Source organism: Hyla sarda, chromosome 1, assembly GCF_029499605.1.
Source record: "Hyla sarda isolate aHylSar1 chromosome 1, aHylSar1.hap1, whole genome shotgun sequence".
Taxonomy (NCBI): Eukaryota; Metazoa; Chordata; class Amphibia; order Anura; family Hylidae; genus Hyla; species Hyla sarda.
Genome location: NC_079189.1, coordinates 175,356,988 through 175,381,624, shown reverse-complemented (window position 1 = coordinate 175,381,624; position 24,637 = coordinate 175,356,988). Strand labels below are relative to the sequence as shown.

Genomic DNA, 24,637 nt, shown 5'->3' with positions numbered 1-24,637 from the left:
CCACATATGATTGTTTAATTTTTGATTATATTATTTTACTAAAAAAAAATGGGAAAAGAGGGGTGATTTTAACTCTTATTATGGAAGGGGGTTAATTCACTTTTTTTTTTTACACTTTTTTTTTTTTAGCCCTCATAGGGGGCTATAACATACAATCTGAAGATTGCATACACTGTTCAATGCTATGCTATAGCACTGATCAGTGTTATCAGTGCTCTGCTGCTATAGCACGCATTCAGAGCACCAATCGGACAGCAAGGAGGCAGGTAAGGGCCCTCCACTCAGCCGATCAGGACCCGCGATTTAGCAGCGGATGTCCCTGATCAGCTCTACTGAGCTAACCAGCACCGTTAACCCCGCACTTTAGACGGTGCAATCCACTTTGATCGCAGGGTCTAAAAGGGTTAATGCCAGGCATCGGGCATCTAAAGGGTCCTTGCTGCCTATAGCAACTAGGACCCACAGGGTTTAAAGCGTTCTCCACTCGTGAGAATGCTTTAAACCCCAGTAATGGGACCAGTGTGCAAAGGTACCCCTTGGTCCTTAAATACTAGGACGTAAGGGTGTACCCATACACCCTTTGTTCAGGAGGGGTTAAAGGGCAATTGTGAGAAAACTCTCCAATACATCCATACAGTAGATCTCAGATGACAGCCAAAAGTGGCAAAGTTGGTGCCATGTTTGGAAATAAAAAATAATAATTTATTGATTAGTGTGACTCACAAAGACCTAGCTTTGATAATGAACTTCAGTGCCAATTCCATTAGTCCTGCTCGATAACACTAAGTTTCCCTTAAAGGGAACCTGTAACCATTTAATGCTATCTAATCTATTGGAATCTTGGTACAAAGCAGGAAGAGCTGATCAGATTTATGTATATCTTTGTGGGTAGAAATTAATTATAACTTGTCATTTATTGAATTAAATCTCTGATCTTTTTACATGCTTAGGAGTCCATTGGGTGGGTCCTATCATTGAGTAACACTGTCCACTAAACTAAGAATAGAAACAATAGGGATTTTAAAGTTATATAATAATTTCTCACAAACATACATATGAATCTAGTCAGTTCTTCCTGCTCTAGAACATAATGTTAATAGATCAGATAACAATTTCATGGGGACAGGTTCCTTTAAATATGGATACTGTATATGACAGGTAAAAGATGTAAAACTCCAATTTGCAAACAGATGCATCATATCCATGCAAGTCAGCTGCCAGACACATAGCAGGATAATCTTGAGCATAAAAAAAGATTGTTAATATGACATTAGTTCACAGTGGCGGCTCTGAAAGTCGTTTTCATCATGTGCAGGCTCATGTTACACAGGACACAACAGTTACATTTTTCATTTTTATTGACTCCAGCTTGCTACTGACAGGTCAATGTTTGTAAGCGGCTGTACAAAAGGATTTTGATCACGATGAGAGAATCCTTGCTCTAAGGCACTAGAGTGTCAATGTGTAATATGCTGAAAGTTGCATTAGGTCATTCAGCTGAAAGGTCATAGCAGTCATATAGCAAGCAAGAGAGACTATAAAAAATATATATTTGCAGTGCAGAAGGACATGTTATCTGTATTTATAAAATCCTTCTCCAGTCTTCTTTCCCAGTTTCTTCTCAGCAACTAGTTTATTCAGCAACTCACTGGGGGCAAACAGGGGGTTTTCAGGTTCCATCTGGTACCAACCTGGTTTGTAGAGGAAAAAAAAAATTATATAAATTTATAGATTTCAAGTTAATATTAATAGGTCGAAATTGCCTTGATTTGGCTACATTGTTTATCCCTCCCCCCATGTCAACAATTGTACAGGTAATAACTTATTTCTACATATAGATGAAGACAAAAGTCTCTTTAGCTGTCCTCTTCATTAGACCAATATCCTTTCTGGTGTACATCCTAAAATGGACTTCAAGTTCATTTGTATACTGTAGCTGGGAATTCAGCCAACTCTATCCCCCGCTATCTGAATTATAATCAAGAAAGTATGGTTGGAGTGAGGTTAATGGACTATTCACACGTACAGTATTCTGCACAGATTTGATGCGCAGGATTTTCTACTGCAGACTGAATGACTGGACACAGCTTGAAATCCTGCGCATCAAACTGTACGTGTGAATAGACCCTAAAGGAGTTAACTGAAATCCCTGCTTGAGTGTCTTGTACACAGGAACCGGAATTCTGTTGCAGGATGTACAACAGACAGGACATTGGAGGAAATTTACCATACCTGTGCAGGGGAAAAGTTGACCAGTTACTCAATCAACCAATCAGATTGCTTCTTTTATTTTTCAAAGACCCTTTTTAAAAATGATGCTTGATCGTTGGACAACTCCCAATTTTTTTTTTTGGGGGGGGGGGGGGGGGGGGGGCATTAACAGGAAAGATGGATAATCCCTTTAACCTCTTAAGGATGCAGGGCATACCTGTACGCCCTGCGCCCGCAATATAACACGGGGTCACGCAGTCATATTGGGTCAGACCCGTGGCTTATACAGGACATCACCAATTGCGGTTATGCCGGTATCAACCCTTTACCCACCGGTAATGGGCGACATCTGCGATCGCGCGGATGTCCGCTATTAACCCCTTAGAATACTGATCACGGCATCTGCAGCACTGTGGTCACTAAAATGGATGATCAGATCACCCGCAGCGCTGCCGCAGAGATCCAATCATCCAGAACGGCAGATGGCGGTCCCCTCACCTTCCTTCCACGGGTTTTCTGCTCGTCTGAGATCGAGCAGACCAGAGTAGAAGATGACTGATTTCACTGATCAGTGCTATGTCCTCCGCACAGCACTGAACAGTATTAGCAATCAAATGATTGCTATAAAAAGTCCAAAATGGCTGCTTTTTTTATAACATTTTATGCCCCAAAATTTTTTTATAAAAAAAATCTATTAAAATGTTTTATATATGCAAATATGGTATCAATAAAAAGTACAGATCACGGCGTAAAAAATGAGCCCTCATACCGCCACTTATACGGATAAATGAAAAAAAGTTATAGGTCTTCAAAATAGTGGGATTTTAAACAAACTAATTTGGTTAAAAGGTTTACTTTTTTTTTTTTTTTTAAGCGCAACAGTAATAGAAAAGTATGTAATCATGGGTATCATTTTAATCGTACTGACCCAAAAAATAAAGAACACATGTTATTTTTACAGTAAATTGTACGGCGTGAAAACGTAACCTTCCAAAATTTGCTAAATTGCGTTTTTCTTTTTAATTTTCCCACACAAATAGTATTTTTTTGGTTGCGCCCTACATTTTATGTTAAAGTGAGTGATTGCATTACAACGGACAACTGGTCGCACAAAAAACACGCCCTCATACTAGTCTGTGGATGAAAATATAAAAGTTATGATTTTTTTAAGGCGAGGAGGAAAAAAACATAAAAATAAAATTGGTCCTTAAGGCCAAAATGGGCTGTGTCCTTAAGGGGTTAAAAGGTATTAATTTACGTGCATGTAGTTATGATTTTTTCCAGAAGTAAAACAAAATCAAATCCATTTAAGTTGGGTATCATTTTAACCGTATGGATTTTTACCAAAAAATGCACTGCATAGAAATGGCAGCCCCAAAAGTTTTATTTTGTCCCACAAATATTTTTAATTTTTTTTGGTTTTGCCGTAGATTTTTGGGCAAAATGAATGATGTTATTGCAAAGTAGAATTAATTGCGCAAATACAAGCCATTATATGGGTCTGTAGGTGCAAAATTGAAAGGGTTATGATTTTTAAAAGGTTAGGAGGAAAAATTGAAAGTGCAAAATCGGAAAAACGATCCTTAAGGGGTTAGGTATAATCCTAAAAAAGCTGCTTTGCTGCCTAGGACTACACACTGAAATAGAAACATTTTGTTTGTGTGTGTGTATATATATAAAATTATATAATCTGAAGTTAATAAGAATTGAAGGGGTTAGCCAAGATTTCTAAAATGGATGGCCTTGTACCTACTTATCTGATAATGTGTAAGTATACCACATGACCTGCCTTCTCATTAATTGGCACTTTGATGTACCTTTGTCCCAATAAACTTATTACATTTGCTATTAAAGTTCATGGTCTATGGCTCCTTGCACAACCCCCTGATCAGCCGTTCTGCTTGCCCTTACACTGCCATATCAGTGGAGATGCAAGGTGATGCAGCGTTGTCCTATTCACTCAAATAGGACAATGTTACATTACTTTGCTAGGCTGTTACCGATAGTATGGCGATACAAAGCTGAGCAGAAGAAAACAATAGGGCTGCAGGATTAGCCATTGATATTAGAAGTTTAAAAAAAAAAAGAAAAGAAAAAATATATATAAACATGTAAAAAAAAAAAAATCCCCACCTAATATAATATTTAGCAAATTCCAAAACAATGACTGGACCTACCATCAATAATGTATTTACTAGTGTCAAGACCAACATAATCCAGAAGTTCAAAAGGACCCATTGGATAGCCGGCTCCCAGTTTCATGGCAATATCAATGTCTTCTTTAGAGGCATGGCCTGAAAACATGGTAACAAACAACATGATTAGACGTCAGATAATCTCAGGAACACCCCTTTCTCCCATTAACTTGTCTATTCCCTTTTGGGGATTATACATCGGTTTTGCCTATAATAGTTCTCCATTAGAATAGTTCTCCATTCAGAGAACAGCTAAACTTTTAGTTTGGTGTTAAAATCAGTATCAAGTGAAGACTTGACCCCTTCAGTGGTTAACTATATGAGTGGCTTTATGTGGGCCCATTGAAATAAAACCAGCTTGTTTATTGTACATGTGTATATTCTTGTACACATATATTCTTGTACAATTGTGCATCCATGGATAAAGCTACAGATATCCCCTATTCTTAGGACAGAAGATTGTGTGTCAAATCTACCGCACAGCGCCTGACTCTCCTCCTTAAAGGGGTTGTCCAGGAATTGAAAACCAGAGCTAATTTCTTCCAAAAATAAAAAAAAAATAAAATAAACAGCACCACCCCGGGCCTCCAGGTGTGTGCAGAATTGCATCTAAGCTCCATTGAAGTGAATGGAGACAAGTTGAAATACCACACACAACCACCACAACAGAGGCGGCTCTGTTTTTGGAAGAAATTAGCTCTGGTTTTCTGTTCGTGGACAACCCCTTTAACTGTGCGTGTCGACAACCACACAAAGCGGTGGCCGACAACCCCCTCTCCATGCAGCTCTATGGGAAAGGTGGAGCACTGCACTCAGGTATCTCTGGCTCTCTGACCAACCACTTTATTAGAGAAGGCTATTCTTTCACGACTGGAGCTTCGCTATATGTAAAATTAAACAGCATAAAATCAAGTGAGCAAGATTTCTGCTTCAGTTTAAATCTACAAAAGAATGGGAAAAAAAAAAAAAAGTCAAGTGATGTGAGCAAATTGGAATGTATTACGATCACGATGGGTGCCATTACTCAATGACATGTTTACATTAGATTTTGATCTGACAATCAAAAATATAACTTGTTATCTATTATAGCATAGTTCCCTATGACCACAAGATATGCAGTGATATGCATTATATTATCTGTTCCACCTTTACTCATTGGATTGGCAATGTGTCCACAAGACAGACTCAAAACATCCAGGACACAATAGTTATCAATGCTGAAAAATGAGCTGAACTTACAGAAACAAGTTCTTTTGGTAATGGTAATGGAATGAAAGTGTTAAATGGGTTGTCTGATGATGAAATCATTTTAACTGTCTAATAAATAAACAAACATATATTGGTAAATAACATTTTATTACGCTTCTATTGGGGTTGGAATCCTGTTGCTTTTGATGCAAACTGCATCCTCTGTTGTCTTCATTAGAACAACTTCCTGTCTGGTGTACATCTTGTTCTGTGTACGCTCTAGCCAGGAAATTACCCCAACCCATCTCCCTCCCACTATTTAAGAAGGGAGAAATCATTGGCTGAATTCCCAGCTAGAGTCTCCTAATCTGACAGGAAGTTCTGCTTATGAAGACAATTGAGCAGACAGTTTTCATCAGGAGAAAAAGCAGGAAAATTATTGGTCAGTAATAACTTTATTGACCAATATACACTCAATGACCACTTTATCAGGTAACCTGTTCACCTGGTTATTAACACAAGCAGTTAATCAGCCAATCACAATTGCAGCAACTAGACATGGTCAAGACAAGTTTAAACTGAGTCTGAGTATTTCAGAAACTGCTGATCTACTAGAATTTTCACACACAATCATCGCTAAGAATTACAGAGAATGGGTCCAAAAAAAAAAAAATATCCAGTGTGTGAATGAAAATGCCTTATTGATGTCTGAGGAGAGTGGGAAGACTGGTTCAAAATGACAGAAAGGCAACAGTAACTCAAATAACCACTCATTATAACCAAGGCATGCAAAATACCATTTCTGAATGTAAAACATGTCAAACCTTGAAGCAGATGGGCTACAGCATTAGAAGAAGACTACATTGTGGGACCCCTGTCAGCTGACAACAGGAAACTGAGGCTACAATTCGCACCGACTCAACAAAATTGAACCATGGAAGACTAAAAAAAATTTGCCCTGTCTGATGAGTCTATGTTCATGTCCAGCTGCGATATTTAGATGGCAGGGTTAGAATTTGGCATAAACAGCATGAAAACATTGATCTATCTTGCCTTGTATCAGCAGTTCAGGCTTGGTGGTGGAGGTTTAGGGACATTTTCTAGGCACACTTCGGGCCCCTTTGTACTAATAGAATATAGATTAGACTAAACAGACTGATAAGTAAAGTAACATACAGCAACATACCTTTTTCATGAAGACGGACGGATTCCATTAGGTAGGGAACCAGAAGACGGTTAACAATAAACCCAGGGGTGTCCTGAAAAAGAAAAAAGTAGTTCATTTGTAAGAAATATTCAAGCAACAAACAAAAAAAATTTACATTTTATCTGATAACCGTACAATTCACCGCTCCACTTTACCTTGCATGACACAGGAGTCTTTCCAAGTGCTTTACTGAAATCCATGAGAGAGTCAAAAGTAGTTTGGCTGGTCATTGGTGTCTTAATAACCTAAAAGACAGCATAGGAATAATTAAAAAAAATCCCTATGGAATAATATTCTCACCACGAATGTGTTATTGATCTATTTTTAGTGCAACATAGGAGGAAGTATTTGTCCTCATATCCCATCCTCATGTGGTGAAGAGATTGTAGGCCGAAAATAGAAGGAGGCAGGGTTTTGTGGAAGTGGGCATGACTTGCAAGCCGGACCAATGCACAAAAAAAGGGTGTGGCTTTGCAATATGGGGTGTGCCATGCAGGGGGGAGTGTGGCCGGACTGACATTCATCAGGAGATGCAGAGCAGAGCTTGGAGTAAGGTACTGGGGACTTAAGACAAAAACCCAATCCTTCACGTAAGGGGGTAGGTTAGGGTTAATTTAACCAAGACATGTTTTATTTCACATAAAAGTAACAAGTTTACAAAGTTTCATCAAAATATCTCCAGCCGTTTGGAAGTTATGCTGGAACATACATTTCCCATAGACTTGTATGGGACTTTAAACAAAAAAGGAGACCCTAACAAATGGGGGTGGGTAAGGGTTAATTTATCTATTCTATGTTTGTAGTCATAAAAGTAAAATTTTTTATCAAAATATCTTCAGCCATTTGGAAGTGATGCTGGAACACACACACACTCATTGATTTTTATATATGTACTAGCTGAGTACCCGGCCCTGCCCGGTTTTTCCTTCCTAATCCTTGTGAGGGAGGAAAAGCAACAAAGGACCCCATATCCCCTCCTCTTATCCCGACCCCAAATCACCTCCTCATGTTCCTACCTCATATTTCAACCCCATAACGCGCCCCATAATAAAAACCCAGACTCTTGCAAACGGGGAAAAAAACTAGTGGAGGTGAGTAAGGGTTAAATCACCTATCCTATGTTTGTTGTTGACATATAAGTAACATGTGTGCCAAGTTTCATGTTAATATCTTTAGCCGTTTGGACGTGATGCTGGAACATACACACACACATATATATATATATATATATTATATATATACACACACACACACACACACACACACACACACGTTGAGTTATATATCACTTTGTTTGTACCCAATATATCCAGATGTGTTATTTATGTGAAATGGTCAAATCTAAATGCAGACACTTACCTCAACCAGCTTCATCATTGGGACAGGATTAAAGAAGTGAAGCCCCCCAAACCGGTCCTGCCTAGTTGTGGAGTTGGCTATGTCAGTTATTGGCAGTGAAGAGGTGTTGCTGGCAAATATGGTATGTCTGAAAGAAATTTCAAGTAGAGTTGAGAACAATAACCAAGATACAAGTTCTATTCATTATTTTTATAGATACATAATATTTATTCATGAAAAAAAAAAAATGTCTAATGATAGGGTGATCAAACGGAAAATGGAAAAGGACCTCATTCATCCAGGCGCTGCCGGTTAGGTCATCAGGTGCACAAAATGATGCAATGTATACCTTGGAATATTGTATACATGAAAGTTTATAAAAAAATAATAAACAACATACAGATTACGCGTTTCGAGGGTGACTCCCCTCTTCCTCAGATCAGGTGTGCACACCTGATCTGAGGAAGAGGGGAGTCACCCTCGAAACGCGTAATCTCTATGTTGTTTATTATTTTTTAATAAACTTTCATGTATACAATATTCCAAGGTATACATTGCATCATTTTGTGCACCTGATGACCTAACCGGCAGCGCCTGGATGAATGAGGTCCTTTTCCATTTTCTGTTTGATGACTACGTCAGGACGTATGTGCCTGTGACCTCCGGCTTGCAGCCCTCCTTTGGACATCAGTGAGTACCCCTATTTGGGGTGATATGCGTTACTTCTATTTACATCTGGTGAGCAGCCACCTATAAGTGCCGTGGGTTTCTCCCACATTTACACTTGCTGTTTGTGTTTAAGGGTAATACACGAGGCGCCGTTCCCCGGTCTTTTTTCTTTCTATTTATTAATGATAGGGTGGTAATTCCTGCACAGAAATGCCAAGATTTAAAGTGCGTCTCTGATTAAAAAGACATTTCTATAAATCAACACTAATAATCGAGTGAAGATAGGAAACTCAATAATACATCTCATGAAAATGCGTCTTCCTCCACCTATTACATGTCCTTCTCTCCACACACATACACACTGCTTTACTCAGGCTAAGTTTCCACTTGTTTTTTATTTTTATTTTTTCTTAAGGGAAAAACGCCAAGAAAAATACCAATTCTGCCGCATGGTGTTTTTTCGGTCAAAGAACACTGTGGCCAGATGTTAGCTGTAAATCAATGAGAAATTGCAAAATCTTTTTTTTTTAACTTTGCATTTTTCAGTTTGGCTTTTCTTTTTTTACCCTTTTGATGTTTTTTCACTCTTTTTTTGGGAGTTTTTCAGCTCCTTGGCGATATTGTAAAGTCACAGCATGTTAAGCCACTGGCGTTTTTCCCCCTGAAATTGTGGCGTTTTTCTCCCATAGAAGTCTATGGGAGTAAAAAAAACGCCAAGAAAAACGACATGTGGGTTTTAACTTTGGCATTTTTGCAGCCGGTTTTTACTCTTTTTTCGGACTTTAGCAATCCAAAAAAGTTATGGAGATACCTTTTTAAATAAAATTTCATAGGGTACCATTAAAAAATTATAAAAATAAAAAAAAAGATACAGTAGTGAAGGAAAAAATTGTATTTAACTAAATTTATCTTTATTATAACGAAATTTTAATTCATTTTTAAACAGGGATCAATTGATGTGGGCAGGCAGGGAACTAAAAATATAGCTGACAATAATAAAAATGTAGTGTGTGTTTTTCACTGAGACCCGCTGTGATGTGTCCTAAACTGCAGGTACCACTGCTCCCAACATGGAGCACACTTTGCTCCATGCTGGGAGCTGTAGTACCTGGATTAATAGACAGATTGCAATGAGTGTCACTCCTGTGTGTGTTTCACTTTTTTTTACATTTTTTAGGTAGTACTACTACTCCCAGCATGGAACACACTGTTCCATGATGGGAGTAGTAGTACCTGTACTAATTGTCAGATCACCTGTGTCACTTCTGACACCCGTTGCGATCCTCCTGTATAATGTATAGATGCGGCCGCTCCTCTATGGTCCCCTGCACTGACTGACTGACACACTCTCACACTCTCTCTATACACATATTTTTATATATATTATATTATATTAATATATATATATATATATATATATATATATATATATATATATGTATATATATATATATATATATATACACACACACATATATATATATATACATACACATATATATATATATACATATACACACACACCTATTCATATTTCCCACAGAGAGCTGTGATTGGCCAGATGGTTCCAGCCAATCACTCTCTATGGGAAATATGAATAGGTGTATATATACGTCAACGCAGGGGACCATAGAAGAGGGGCCGGCTGCATCTATACATTAAAGAGGAGGATCACAACGAGTTTCAGAAGTGACACAGGTGATCTATCAATTAGTACAGGTACTACTACTCCCATTATGGAACAGTGTGTTCCATGCTGGTTGTAGTAGTACTACCTAAAAAAAAAAAAAAAAAATGTGAAAAAGTGAAAAACACACACACACACACAGGAGTGACACTCGCTGCAATCTGTATATTAATTAATGCAGGTGCTATAGCTCCCAGCATGGATCAAAGTGTGCTCCATGTTGGGAGCAGTAGTACCTGCAGTTTAGGACAGATCACAGCGGGTATCACTACTGACACCCGCTGTGATCATCCTTCATCCCTGAGATGTGGAGCGGCTTTCTTCTGCGCTCGCATCTCTGCTCTGTACTCCAGCCGGCCACTCACCATTCATATTTCCCTCCGAGAGTGGGATGGGCTTCCACCATCCGGCCAATCCCCACTCTGGGCGGAAAATATGAATGAGTGATGTGAATTTCTATTCAAATCACTGACCGCCTGTAGTATAGTGCAGAGATGCAAGCGCTGTATAGAGCCTCTCCGCATCTCTGCTATATTATGGACAATCGCATCGGGTGTCAGGAGTGACACCCGGGGCGATCTGTCTATTAGTACAAGAACTACTACTCCCATCATGTAACAGTCTGTTCCATGTACACGCACTACATTTTTTATTATTGTTGGCTACATTTTTAGTGCCCTGCCCGCCCACATAAATTGATCCCTGTTTAAAAATTAATAAAAAATTCGTTAAATACATTTTTTTCCATCACTAATGCATTTTTTTTTTTTTTTTGGTACCAAACAAATTTGGGGAAAAAACGCCAGACGCAAGAAATTGCACTGGCATTTTTTTTTTTTCACACAAAGAAAAAAAAATAATGCAGGAAAGAAAAACCAAGTGAAAACTTAGCCTTAAGGCTATTTCTACTCTTCGTCTTGCAGTGTCTATCCAAGTTATAATGCTGCCAGACTTCTGAATGTGGCCAAAAAAAAGCATCCCTGTAAACATTTCTAATCAGTTTGCCTGGGGTTTATGCACATCGTCGCGCAGGCAGTCAATGAGAAAACCCTGAAGCTGTCAGCACATCTGTACACTGAGCTGCACAGTCAATGCTGCAATAACACGAACGATACCTTTTATTAAAGCTGATGGCCTTTGCCAAAGTCATTATATAAGGTACTTATAAGGGCTGAAGTGTCAAGGAGGCGGGGCTGATCAGCGGAAGTTACAAATCAGCAGCTTAACACCACCTTCTTGACACTTCAACCCCAAATGAAAGGGTTATTATTTCTGCAAAAGGTCCTTAGCTTTATGAAAAGTAACATTTGTGTTATTGCACCATTATCTGTCAGTCCATGTCTGCTGCTCATAGTAGGCAATTGTACCTACGTACAAAAAAATATAACGGCTACCACAATATATAAGAATGAAACAGTTTACAAGTAGGAACATTTGGATATCAGAGGAAGGCAACAGTGAGGAATTTAGGATGTAGGTGGTTTTAGCAAAACACTTGACTACATATGTCACAAATATGAAGTTACTATGTTGCTTAAGGCAAAGGGCAATACTGAAATGACTTCCAGGTATAAGCAACTACACTGTATAGTACTGTGCATGTGATCAACAGTGTATGGGTGTTTTTATTTTTATTTCATAACCATACTGATAAAATGGTATCCCCATCCAGATGGCACAAGACTGATGTATGGGGTACAGTTCTATTTTATATGTCTTAAGGGGCATTTGGAACCAACAAAAACTGATCATGTTCTATTAGCCAGAGCAGAGGACATCCCCCTTATCTAATAAGTTAGAAATGTGCCCTACTCTGGTGCAAATTTATCCAGCCTCTTGAAGAGCTCGTGTTTTATTTCCAAGTTCTCAACAATGGCTTCCACGACTAAGTCTGTGCTGTGTACCACGGCCGCTGGGTCTGTGCTAGTGCTGAAGTTCGACAGTGTTTTCTCAACGAACTGAGAAGCAGCCTGAAAGGCAAAAGGAGAAAAGTGTTAAGGAAACGATTTTAAGAGGATTTTCAATACACATTATAAGCACTGCTTACAATAGAGTCCATTCCTGTTATGACCCAATGGAGTACATTTATATCCAAATCAGGGCGGAGGAGTCCGAGTAGGTAGAAGGCGTACCAGTTCTAATGGCAGCTTCTAATATAAGAAAAGGGCATCCAGGTCTTTTTTTTTTAATTGACAGGTTGTCCTTAGGATAATTTATCAATATCTGTTTGGTGGGGGACTGTCTCCTAGCACCTCTGCCGATCAGCTGATTGAAGGGGCTGCTGCACTTGTTTTATCACTGTGGTTCTTCACTGCCTACCAGGTGCTGGAAACTAGGCAGAAACTCTACCTGGTATGTATGGGTTTATAATTTCATATAGTTAATGTGTTCAATGCATAGCTTGTTGCTTATTTACTTTCATAGATGATGAAAAGCTTGATATTAGAATAGTTCGTGTTAAAAGTTTTCTGTGGAAAAATTGAAAAGCTGCAGTCAGAGATCATAGCTCAGATCCAAATATACAAAAACAAATCTGTACCTTTGCCCATACCTAGCTCTTGAATGGTTATCAAAGTATTCCAGAAGATAGCATTGGTTGGTTTGAGTGCCAAACCCTGAAAAAGTACAGTCCCGTTAACTTCTAGCGCAAAGGTTTCCAACCTATGTTGGCAGGTGTTCCACCACAATGGAGTAGTAATGCACATCGAAACCCACAACCGCAGAATTTACCTAAATAGATTTTTTTTTTACTTTACCATTACCTGCATTATAATCCACAGCGGCAATTCTGCAAGAAATCCACATGATTTGGTGCAGACTCACTGCTGTGGAATAACCGGAGGAAAATGCATATAAAAGCACCCTAAAGAGCCTGTTATTTCAGACACCTTGAACTTAGGGCGTCAAACAAAAAACAGAACAGCAGTATAATAAACAGATCTCTTGAAGAAATAAAGAAGCACTCTGCTAATTTTAATTTTTATTCATTATGTAACTAGTCAGATAATATATATATATTTTTTTTTTTCTAACAGCTAGTGTAACCTTCATTATTTATTTTAGTTATTTTCTATCAGAAAATTCCTGGAATGCTTTCTTTCTGTTGGGTCAGGTGATCTCATGGTGACCCCCTGCTGTGGTGCTCTCAATGGGGTCACCACTTTAGCTACTAGAACTTTCTGTATGATGAAACTGCATAGACTGATCCATAAAAGGTCACTGATGGTTATACAGATCCTGTTATAATAGAGATGACAGCTGATCAGGGGCAGAAAGGAGGCTGGACTAAAAGGAAGTGAGTAAACATAGAAGAAGTGCGAGTGCATTGACGGAAAACTGTGTTTTCATTGGACTGTTTATTAGGCTTGGATTAGGATTTTTTGGCTGTAAGAACTAAAATCATTAATGTGAGGTGTCCCGGTACTGTATTTCATACCGTACCTTGGTAGAGGTCCCCAAAGTCAGAGTTCCTAGGAAGTGCGGGGTCCCTCTTTTCTAGTTAGCCCCTCGTCACCCCTCAGTTACCGTATTTATCGGGGTATATCACGCACCGGCCTATAACACGCACCCTCATTTTACCAAGGATATTTGGGTAAAAAAAGTTTTTTACCCAAATATCCATGGTAAAATGAGGGTGCGTGTGTGCGCGTGTATACACCGATACACCCCCAGGAAAGGCAGGGGGAGAAAGGCCGTCGCTGCCCGCTTCTCTCCCCCTGCCTTTCCTGGGGTCTAGAGCACTGCTGCCGGCCCTTCTCTCCCGCTGGCTATCTGCGCCGCTGCCCGTTCTGTCCCCCTGACTATCGGTGCCGGCGCCGATAGCCAGGGGGAGAGAAGCGACGCCGACAGCCAGGGGGAGAGAAGGGGCAGCGGCACCGATTGCCGGCGCCGCTGCCCTGTTGCCTCCCCCCATCCCCGGTGGCATAATTACCTGGGTTGGGTCCGCGCTGCTGCAGGCCTCCGGCGCGCATCCCCTCCGTCGTTGCTATGCACTGCACGGCGCACTGACGTCATGCGCCGCGCTGTGCAGCGCATAGCAACGACGTCGGAGGCCTGCAGCAGGGGGGATAGGGGGAGGCAACGGGGCAGCGGCGCCGGCAATGGGTGCCGCTGGCCTTTCTCTCCCCCTGGCTGTCGGCACCGCTTCTCTAGTCAGAGGGACAGAACGGGCAGCGGCGCCGATAGCCAGGGGGAGAGAAGGGCCGGCAGCAGCGCTCTAGACCCCAGGAAAGGCAAGGGGAGAGAAGCGGGCAGCGACGGCCTCTCTCCCCATGCCTTTCCTAGGGGTGTATCGGGGTATAACACGCACATAGACTTTAGGCTAAAACTTTAGGCTAAAAATTTTAGCCTAAAAAGTGCGTGTTATACGCCGATAAATACGGTAGTTAATATTCATCTAAAAATAAATGTAAATATGTATATTCAAATGCCTACCTGTAAGCGTTGCAGGACCTTTGGTGGTTCTTGTGTCAGGTGTTCACCCACAATGCAATCTAATGGTGAGTGACAGCTGTATGGACCAATCCAAATCCGCTCAGCCCCTGCCCATATAAGGGAGCTGCAGCCATTAATCTCTCTCTTGGGATGCTGACACTGGATGAGGTAGGACCTCCGCAACTTCCAAAGACAATTACTAGGCCTAAGCCTTGCGGCCTCGGCCTACGCTAAAGACTGTGAGTCCTCATCATTCCCCGCTATCTCTGCAAGATCACTGGACCTAAACTTACCCCTAAATCCAGCGGATCTATGCTACAAAATCCTCCTAAACTAAAGAGAACTTACAAGGTCCCAACCACCTGTCAATCGCTGCTTCAGCTGTATATAGACTCTGTTATCTGGACTGTTGTTACTGCTGCATGTTACAGAAAATCTTCAGTAAAGTTTCTACAAGTTTTCAGCTAAGCACTGGTGGTGGACAATCCGTTATTCTGCACTCACCTATTGCTCTTGGGAAGGGTGGCAATAAGCCCAACATTACCTCAGCATTTAACCCTCCCCCTGGCGTCACGAGTGGCAAGCGTTAATAAACCCCTGATACCTGATCAGCAATACCCCAGCTACCCTACACCCCCCCAGGCTTATCACAAATGTATTTCTAGATTCCTCACACACACACGATAAATTGAGAGAGAATAAAATACCAGAATGTCACCTCAGGCTTGTCTGCAAACATCTTCTTGGTGACTCTTTTCAAGCTGTCTTGAATACTTTTGGTTGACTTCTTCAAGATGTCATCAGTCTGGTCCACTAATACTACAGTGTGTCCAGTCGCTGCAGCCACCTGTAAAGAAAATGCAAACCAAATTTTTTTTTATTTTTTTAACAATTTTAGCATGACATACTGAATGGCACTGAAATCACTGTTCTATAGACGAATATATATTTGACATTCTGGAATATTATAATGCTTTAGCAGACCCCATGCTAGGTCCATACATAGCATTTTCATCCTATTTTATGTTTTGCAAAGGGGGAAACTGCTGTGTATTTGAAGAATGTGTGGCAAGCCCTATAACCAGTGTGGATAGTTTTTCATGTGCTTTAAAGGAGAACTCTAGTCAAAATTAAATTACCCACTATCCATAGGATAAGTAGCTGATCATGGGGTGTCCAACCTCTGGGACCTCTACTCTCTCAGTGAGGAGCGTCCGTCATCTACCGGTAGCACACGCTCCATTTATTTCTATGGGAGAGCCGATGATGTCCGAGAGCTGTACTTGGCTCTTTTCGGTGCTCCTATAAAAGTGAATTGAGCATGTGTATCTACCCATGCACGCACCTCACTGAGAGCTGGGTCCTGTTCAAGAGATCACAGGGGTCCCAGAGGTCGGACCCCCCACGATCAGCTACTTATCCCCTAGCGCTTTAAAATCCCATTGGCTCTTTGTAGTTTCCAGTTCATTTTTGATGCACACTGCTCATTCCCCAATCCCCAATAAATCTTACACCGCCCAAGGTCACATTTTTGAAACAGCAAATTTAAATAACATAAGAGGGTAAGTTGACCTTAAATACATAACTAGCAGTGATTTTGGAGCAAAGGTGACGTCTGGAGACAAAGCAGACCATAATCTACAGTATTTTCTAGGTCAGCACATACTATATTAAATATTAACCTGGCCAGTGCAAAGGAGCCACATGTGCACAGGTCAGTGTTTTGTCTCTGTCTCTCCTACACTAGTACATTTTTATATGTATCTAGAATGTGTTCTCAGCACTTTGATCTCTTAGAACAATGAGTTATAGCCTTATTAGTTATAAGTGTCTTAGCTTCTGGTGTATGGTTTCCTGTTGACGGATCTCTGGATGCCTGCTGTTCTTTTTCCTGCTAAATACGAGTGTGACTAGGGCTACTTTTTGTTCAAATATAGGTATATCCTGACATAGAGCTGGGCGGTATGACCACAAATATGTATCATGGTATTTTTGTAACTTATGGTGGTTCCACGGTATATAACGGTATTTCTCCCCCCCCCCCCCAAAAAAAAAAATCATGTGACCCGCGAGCGCTGTTCTGCTTCCCCCCCAATTAATTATCAGCCCAGCGTTGTGCTGTCCCCATCAGGGAACTAATCAAATGTCATCCGCAAGCGCTGCCCTCCTCGTCCTCCTGTTTGTTGCGGGCCGCTGGAACTCTGTACTGTACGCTGTATCCCTATGCCTGGGCTGCAAAAGATAAACAAAATAAACTTTAACTCACCTCCCGTTGGTCCGGTACCGGCCTCATCTGCTCCTTGGGGGTGGGAACGGCGGAGCGCCGTCAGCCTATCACCGGCCGCAGCAATGTTCCGCCTCGGACGGTAATAGGTTGGACGCACTGTCATGTAAGAAGCCGGCTTGTTACATGACAGTGCGCTCAACCTATCACCGGCCGAGGCAGAACATCGCTGCGGCCGGTGATAGGCTGACGGCGCTCCAATGGGGGAAAGTGAGTTAAAGATTATTTTTTTATCTTTTGCAGCCCAGACATAGGGATACAGCGTACAGTACAGAGTTCCAGCGCCGGAGCCCCGCAACAAACAGGAGGACGAGGAGGGCAGCGCTTGCGGGTGACAAGCGATTAGTTCCCCGATTGGGAAAAGGCCATCTGGGTGAAGGCCCCAGGAATTAAAAAGTATTACATATAGTTAAAAATTTATATTGTGATCATCCACATGTTATTTCATCCACAACATGTTAAAACTATGGTACTTGTTCGGGGCACACAAGACATCATTAATACATGATAACCATGACTAAGAACTGCTTATATCTAAAACACGTCGAAGATGTCCTGGGTGTCTGAATAAGTAGCATATCTTTAATATGTTGTGAATGAAATATGCAGATGAATTTTGTGGATTCGGAGCTGGACCAGTTAGCTTTTATCTATATTGTCATGTCCGTAAATGTTGGCACCCCTGAGTATTTCTCACAGAAAAGGATTGCAGTAACATGTTTTACTATACACATGTTCATTCCCTTTGTGTGTATTGTAACTAAACCAAAAAGGGAGGGGAAAAAAAAAAAAAGCAAATTGGACATAATGTCACACCAAACTCCATAATGGGCTGGACAAAATTATTGGCACCCTTTCAAAATTGTGGAAAAATAAGATTGTTTCAAGCATCTGATGCTTTAAACTCACCTGGGGCAAGTAACAGGTGTAGGCAATATAAAAATCACTCCTGAAGGCAGATAAAAAGGAGAGAAGTTCACTATGTCTTTGCATTGTGTGTGCCACACTAAGCATGGACAACAGAAAGAGAAGAGAACTGTCTGAGGACTTGAGAACCAAAATTGTGGAAAAATATCAACAATCTCAAGGTTACAAGGCCATCTCCAGAGATCTAGATTTGCTTTTGTACACAGTGCACAACATTATCAAGAAGTTTGCAACCCATGGCACTGTAGCTAATCTCCCTGGGCATGGACGGAAGAGAAAAATGGATGAAAGGAGTCAACGCAGGATAGTCCAGATGGTGGATAAGCAGCCCCAAACAAGTTCCAAAGATATTCAAGCTGTCCTGCAGGCTCAGGGAGCATCAGTGTCAGCGTGTACTATCCATCAACATTTAAATGAAATGAACCCTATGACAGGAGACCCAGGAGACCCAGGAGGACCCCACTGTTGACACATAGACATAAAAGAGCAAGACTACATTTTGACAAAATAAACTTGAGTAAGCTAAAATCCTTCTGGGAAAAGGTCTTGTGGACAGATGAGACCAAGATAGAGCTTTTTTGTAAAGCACATCATTCTACTGTTTACCGAAAATAGAATGAGGCCTACAAAGAACACAGGACCTACAGTGAAATATGGTGGAGGTTCAATGATGTTTTGGGGTTGTTTTGCTGCCTCTGGCACTGGGTGCCTTGAATGTGTGCAAGGCATCATGACATCTGAGGATTACCAATGGATTTTGGGTCGCACTGTACAGCCCAGTGTCAGAAAGCTGGGTTTGCGTCTGAGATCTTGGGTCTTCCAGCAGGACAATGACCCCAAACATACATCAAAAAGCACCAGAAATGGATGGCAACAAAGTGCTGGAGAGTTCTGAAGTGGCAGCAATGAGTCCTGATCTAAATCCCATTGAACACCTGTGGAGAGATCTTAAAATTGCTGTTGGGAAAAGGCGCCCTTCCAATAAGAGAGACCTGGAGCAATTTGCAAAGGTGCCAATAATTTTGTCCCACCCATTTTTGGAGTTTGGTGTGTCATTATGTCCAATTAGCTTTTTTTCCCTCCATTTTTGGTTTAGTTCCAAGACACACAAAGGGAATAAACATGTGTATAGCAAAACATGTGTTACTGCAATCCTTTTCTGTGAGAAATACTTCATTTTCTAGAAAAATTTCAGGGGTGCCAACATTTATGGCCATGAGTGTAGTAGTTCACCACCTGAATCTGGAGGAAGGCCCGTGCACATCTCCAACTTGTTCATCAGAGGAATCGCTTGCGATACTGAGGGAAACAGGTAAGCATTAAACCTGCTCTCATTTTTATATTATGCTTAATGGAGGACTTCAAAAGCAAATTAAAGAATGTCTTGAACCCTCATCTAGTCTACTATAAACCTATAGGGGAGATTTATCGAAACCTGTCCAGAGGAAGAGTTGCCCATAGCAACCAATCAGATCGCTTCTTTCATTTTTCAGAGGCCTTGTTAAAAATGAAAGAAGCGATCTGATTGGTTGCTATGGGTAACGTTTTCTCTGGACAGGTTTTGATAAATCTCTCCCATAGTTTGCCCGCTATGAAAGCAGACCATGGATATGTTCAGGTGGTATGGAAAAGCTGCTCACGTCCCACATTGAAAAATACACATCTTGCATATTTGGTGCGAAATATACAAAAAGTCTGCAGCATATTCTCAGCATAATGGTAGGGTCGGGTCACATAGTGTATTTTGCTGCTACCCATTGAAGTCAATGGGTCAGAAAATATACAGCTGATTTTGCTATCCATTGACTTCAATGGGTAGGAAAATAAGTAGCAGCAAATACACAGCAAAATAAGGCATGTGTGACCCTAGACGGTCTATTTTGCAGGTCAATTTCTGCAGTGCATTTTTGAAACTCCCAACATGCCCTGTGTGCCTGCTACCATTGCAAAACTACAACTCCCAGCATGGCCAGTAAGCCTGCTACCATTGCAAAACTACAACTCCCAGCATGGCCTGTAAGCCTGCTACCATTGCAAAACTACAACTCCCAGCATGGCCAGTAAGCCTGCTACCATTGCAAAACTACAACTCCCAACATGCCCTGTGAGCCTGCTACCATTGCAAAACTACAACTCCCAGCATGGCCAGTAAGCCTGCTACCATTGCAAAACTACAACTCCCAGCATGGCCAGTAAGCCTGCTACCATTGCAAAACTACAACTCCCAGCATGGCCAGTAAGCCTGCTACCATTGCAAAACAACAACTCCCAGCATGGCCAGTAAGCCTGCTACCATTGCAAAACTACAACTCCCAGCATGGCCAGTAAGCCTGCTACCATTGCAAAACCACAACTCCCAGCATGGCCAGTAAGCCTGCTACCATTGCAAAACCACAACTCCCAGCATGGCCAGTAAGCCTGCTACCATTGCAAAACCACAACTCCCAGCATGGCCAGTAAGCCTGCTACCATTGCAAAACCACAACTCCCAGCATGGCCAGTAAGCCTGCTACCATTGCAAAACTACAACTCCCAGCATGGCCAGTAAGCCTGCTACCATTGCAAAACTACAACTCCCAACATGCCCTGTGAGCCTGCTACCATTGCAAAACTACAACTCCCAGCATGGCCAGTGAGCCTGCTACCATTGCAAAACTACAACTCCCAGCATGGCCAGTGAGCCTGCTACCATTGCAAAACTACAACTCCCAGCATGGCCAGTAAGCCTGCTACCATTGCAAAACTACAACTCCCAGCATGGCCAGTAAGCCTGCTACCATTGCAAAACTACAATTCCCAGCATGGCCAGTAAGCCTGCTACCATTGCAAAACTACAACTCCCAACATGCCCTGTGAGCCTGCTACCATTGCAAAACTACAACTCCCAGCATGGCCAGTAAGCCTGCTACCATTGCAAAACTACAACTCCCAGCATGGCCAGTAAGCCTGCTACCATTGCAAAACTACAACTCCCAGCATGGCCAGTAAGCCTGCTACCATTGCAAAACAACAACTCCCAGCATGGCCAGTAAGCCTGCTACCATTGCAAAACTACAACTCCCAGCATGGCCAGTAAGCCTGCTACCATTGCAAAACCACAACTCCCAGCATGGCCAGTAAGCCTGCTACCATTGCAAAACCACAACTCCCAGCATGGCCAGTAAGCCTGCTACCATTGCAAAACCACAACTCCCAGCATGGCCAGTAAGCCTGCTACCATTGCAAAACCACAACTCCCAGCATGGCCAGTAAGCCTGCTACCATTGCAAAACTACAACTCCCAGCATGGCCAGTAAGCCTGCTACCATTGCAAAACTACAACTCCCAACATGCCCTGTGAGCCTGCTACCATTGCAAAACTACAACTCCCAGCATGGCCAGTGAGCCTGCTACCATTGCAAAACTACAACTCCCAGCATGGCCAGTGAGCCTGCTACCATTGCAAAACTACAACTCCCAGCATGGCCAGTAAGCCTGCTACCATTGCAAAACTACAACTCCCAGCATGGCCAGTAAGCCTGCTACCATTGCAAAACTACAATTCCCAGCATGGCCAGTGAGCCTGCTACCATTGCAAAACTACAACTCCCAGCATGGCCAGTAAGCCTGCTACCATTGCAAAACTACAACTCCCAGCCTGCCCGTCAGTCAGCCTGCAACCGGGATTTACGACCCTTTAGTAGTGTGTTTCCCAAGCAGGGTGCCTCCAGCTGTGGCAAAACTACAATTCCCAGCATGCCCGGACAGCCAAAGGCTGTCCGGGCATGCTGGGAGTTGTAGTTCTGCCACAGCTGGAGGCACCCTGGTTGGGAAACACTGCTGTAGTATATAGAAGTGACTTCTATAGCTCTTTCATGTGGTAAAGTCCCCCTCACACCTGTCACATGACTGGCACGCGCCTCTCACCTGTGCTATCCCGGCTCCCATGAGGCCTCCTCCGATCACCGTTACATGCTTGATGGCGAGCTTCTTGGCGGCGGCGCTGGATGACATGCATCTTGCAAGGAGCTGCCGACTTGCGGAGGCCATGGCTGGTAGCAGAACTGGGAGTTGAAGGACACAAGCCTAATGATTGACAGCTAGTGACGTCATCAGAGAGCGCCAGGACAGGAGACTTGAGTGGAGACGGTCACATGACCGCACAGGGCGGGGCCCACTGCTGCTTTGTGAGGGATGTAGTGCAGCGCGATGACCAGGAGAGGGCTCTGTATGAGAAGCGGTGACAAGAGATCAGGCTGAGCGGTGATGGACTGGGGGGTGTAGGGCCCTCTAGTAAATGTCATCCTGCTTATATTACCCGAATGTGTATTTATTTATATTATGTCTTATAAGGATATCAAATATTTGAGGGTTAGGTTACTGTATGGGTGTAAAAAATATATATATATATGTATATGTATATATATATATATATATATATATATATTTTTTTTTTTTTATACACTTTAATAAGGGTTCCTATTAGAGATAAGCCAATTTACAGTAAATTCGATTCGTCATGAACTTCTCGGCTTGGCAGTTGATGACTTATCCTGCATAAATGAGTTCAGCTTTCAGGTGCTCCCGTGGGCTGGAAAAGGTGGATACAGTCCTAGGAGACTCTTTCCTAGGACTGTATCCACCTTTTCCAGCTCACCGGAGCACCTGAAAGCTGAACTAATTTATGCAGAAAAAGTCATCAACTACCGAGCCGAGAAGTTTGTGACGAATCAAATTTACTGTAAGTTCGCTCATCTCTAGTTCCTATCTCCAAAAGTTATCCTCCAGCTCAGTGCTTGGCAGTATAGAGATTGATGTGTCATCTAGAACATAGGTAGTTTGATAAATGAACTATCCAGTTTACTACATGCAGTGAGAGATGAAGTACATTGAATGAAGTGCATTGTTGTTGTCAAGACCTGGGAGCTTCTAGACACAGAGGCCCACTTCTTGGGTTTAGGAGCCCACCTTGGGAGAAGAGAGGAGCAGTGTGTGAGGGAAAAGAGAATGGCACAGGGAGGAGATTGTAAGGGAGAGGAAGGGGGGATCGGGTGCAGTCTGTGAGGGAGAAGATGGGGGCACAAGGAACAGTTTGTAAGGGAGCAGATGGGGGCATGGGGTGCAGTCTGTAAGGGAGAAGATGGGGTGCAGTCTGTAAGGGAGAAGATGGGGTCACAAGGAACAGTTTGTAAGGGAGCAGATGGGGGCATGGGGTGCAGTCTGTAAGGGAGAAGATGGGGGCATGGGGAGCAGTCTGTAAGGGAGAAGATGGGGGCATGGGGAGCAGTCTGTAAGGGAGAAGATGGGGGCATGTGGAGCAGTCTATAAGGGAGAAGATGGGGCACGGGGAGCAGTCTGTAAGGGGGAAGATGGGGGCATGGGGAGCAGTCTGTAAGGGAGAAGATGGGGGCATGGGGAGCAGTCTGTAAGGGAGAAGATGGGGCACGGGCAGCAGTCTGTAAGGTAGAAGATGGGGGCATGGGGAGCAGTCTGTAAGGTAGAAGATGGGGGCATGGGGAGCAGTCTGTAAGGGAGAAGATGGGGGCATGGGGAGCAGTCTGTAAGGGAGAAGATGGGGCACGGGGAGCAGTCTGTAAGGGAGAAGATGGGGGCATGGGGAGCAGTCTGTAAGGGAGAAGATGGGGGCATGGGGAGCAGTCTGTAAGGGAGAAGATGGGGCATGGGGAGCAGTCTGTAAGGGAGAAGATGGGGGCATGGGGAGCAGTCTGTAAGGGAGAAGATGGGGGCATGGGGAGCAGTCTGTAAGGGAGAAGATGGGGCACGGGGAGCAGTCTGTAAGGTAGAGGATGGGGGCATGGGGAGCAGTCTGTAAGGGAGAAGATGGGGCATGGGGAGCAGTCTATAAGGGAGAAGATGGGGGCATGGGGAGCAGTCTGTAAGGGAGAAGATGGGGCACAGGGAGCAGTCTGTAAGGGAGAAGATGGGGGCATGGGGAGCAGTCTGTAAGGGAGAAGATGGGGGCATGGGGAGCAGTCTGTAAGGGAGAAGATGGGGCACGGGGAGCAGTCTGTAAGGTAGAGGATGGGGGCATGGGGAGCAGTCTGTAAGGGAGAAGATGTGGGCATGGGGAGCAGTCTGTAAGGGAGAAGATGGGGCACGGGGAGCAGTCTGTAAGGGAGAAGATGGGGGCCTGGGGTGCAGTCTGTAAGGTAGAAGATGGGGGCATGGGGAGCAGCCTGTAAGGGAGAAGATGGGGGCACAGGGAGCAGTCAGTGTGGTACAAAAAGGGGTATGCGGAGCAGTCTGTGAGGGAGAAGAAGGGGACACAGGGAGCAGTCAGTGAGGTACAAAAAGGGGTATGCGGAGCAGTCTGTGAGGGAGAAGGAGGGGACACAGGGAGCAGTCAGTGAGGTACAAAAAGGGGTATGCGGAGCAGTCTGTGAGGGAGAAGAGCATTTCATTGGTTGGAGTCTGTAAGGAAAAAGAGGGGGGCATAGGGAGCAATCTGGGATGAAAAAGAGTAGCTAGTAGATCAGTCTGTAATGGACAACCGAATT

At 42.8% G+C, this 24,637-nt stretch overlaps 1 protein-coding gene across 1 annotated transcript; it reads right to left on the bottom strand.

Annotated features, from left to right (window-relative positions):
* Positions 1-1,340: 1,340 nt before the first annotated feature.
* HADH (hydroxyacyl-CoA dehydrogenase) lies at positions 1,341-22,290 on the bottom strand. The gene is made up of 8 exons (XM_056564378.1): positions 22,047-22,290; positions 15,648-15,776; positions 12,308-12,465; positions 8,161-8,287; positions 6,957-7,046; positions 6,781-6,853; positions 4,389-4,505; positions 1,341-1,691 (listed from the first exon to the last, which is right to left on the bottom strand). The coding sequence occupies exons 1-8, from the start codon at positions 22,167-22,169 to the stop codon at positions 1,573-1,575; spliced, it is 936 nt and encodes a 311-aa protein (XP_056420353.1). The 5' UTR covers positions 22,170-22,290; the 3' UTR covers positions 1,341-1,572.
* Positions 22,291-24,637: the final 2,347 nt, after the last annotated feature.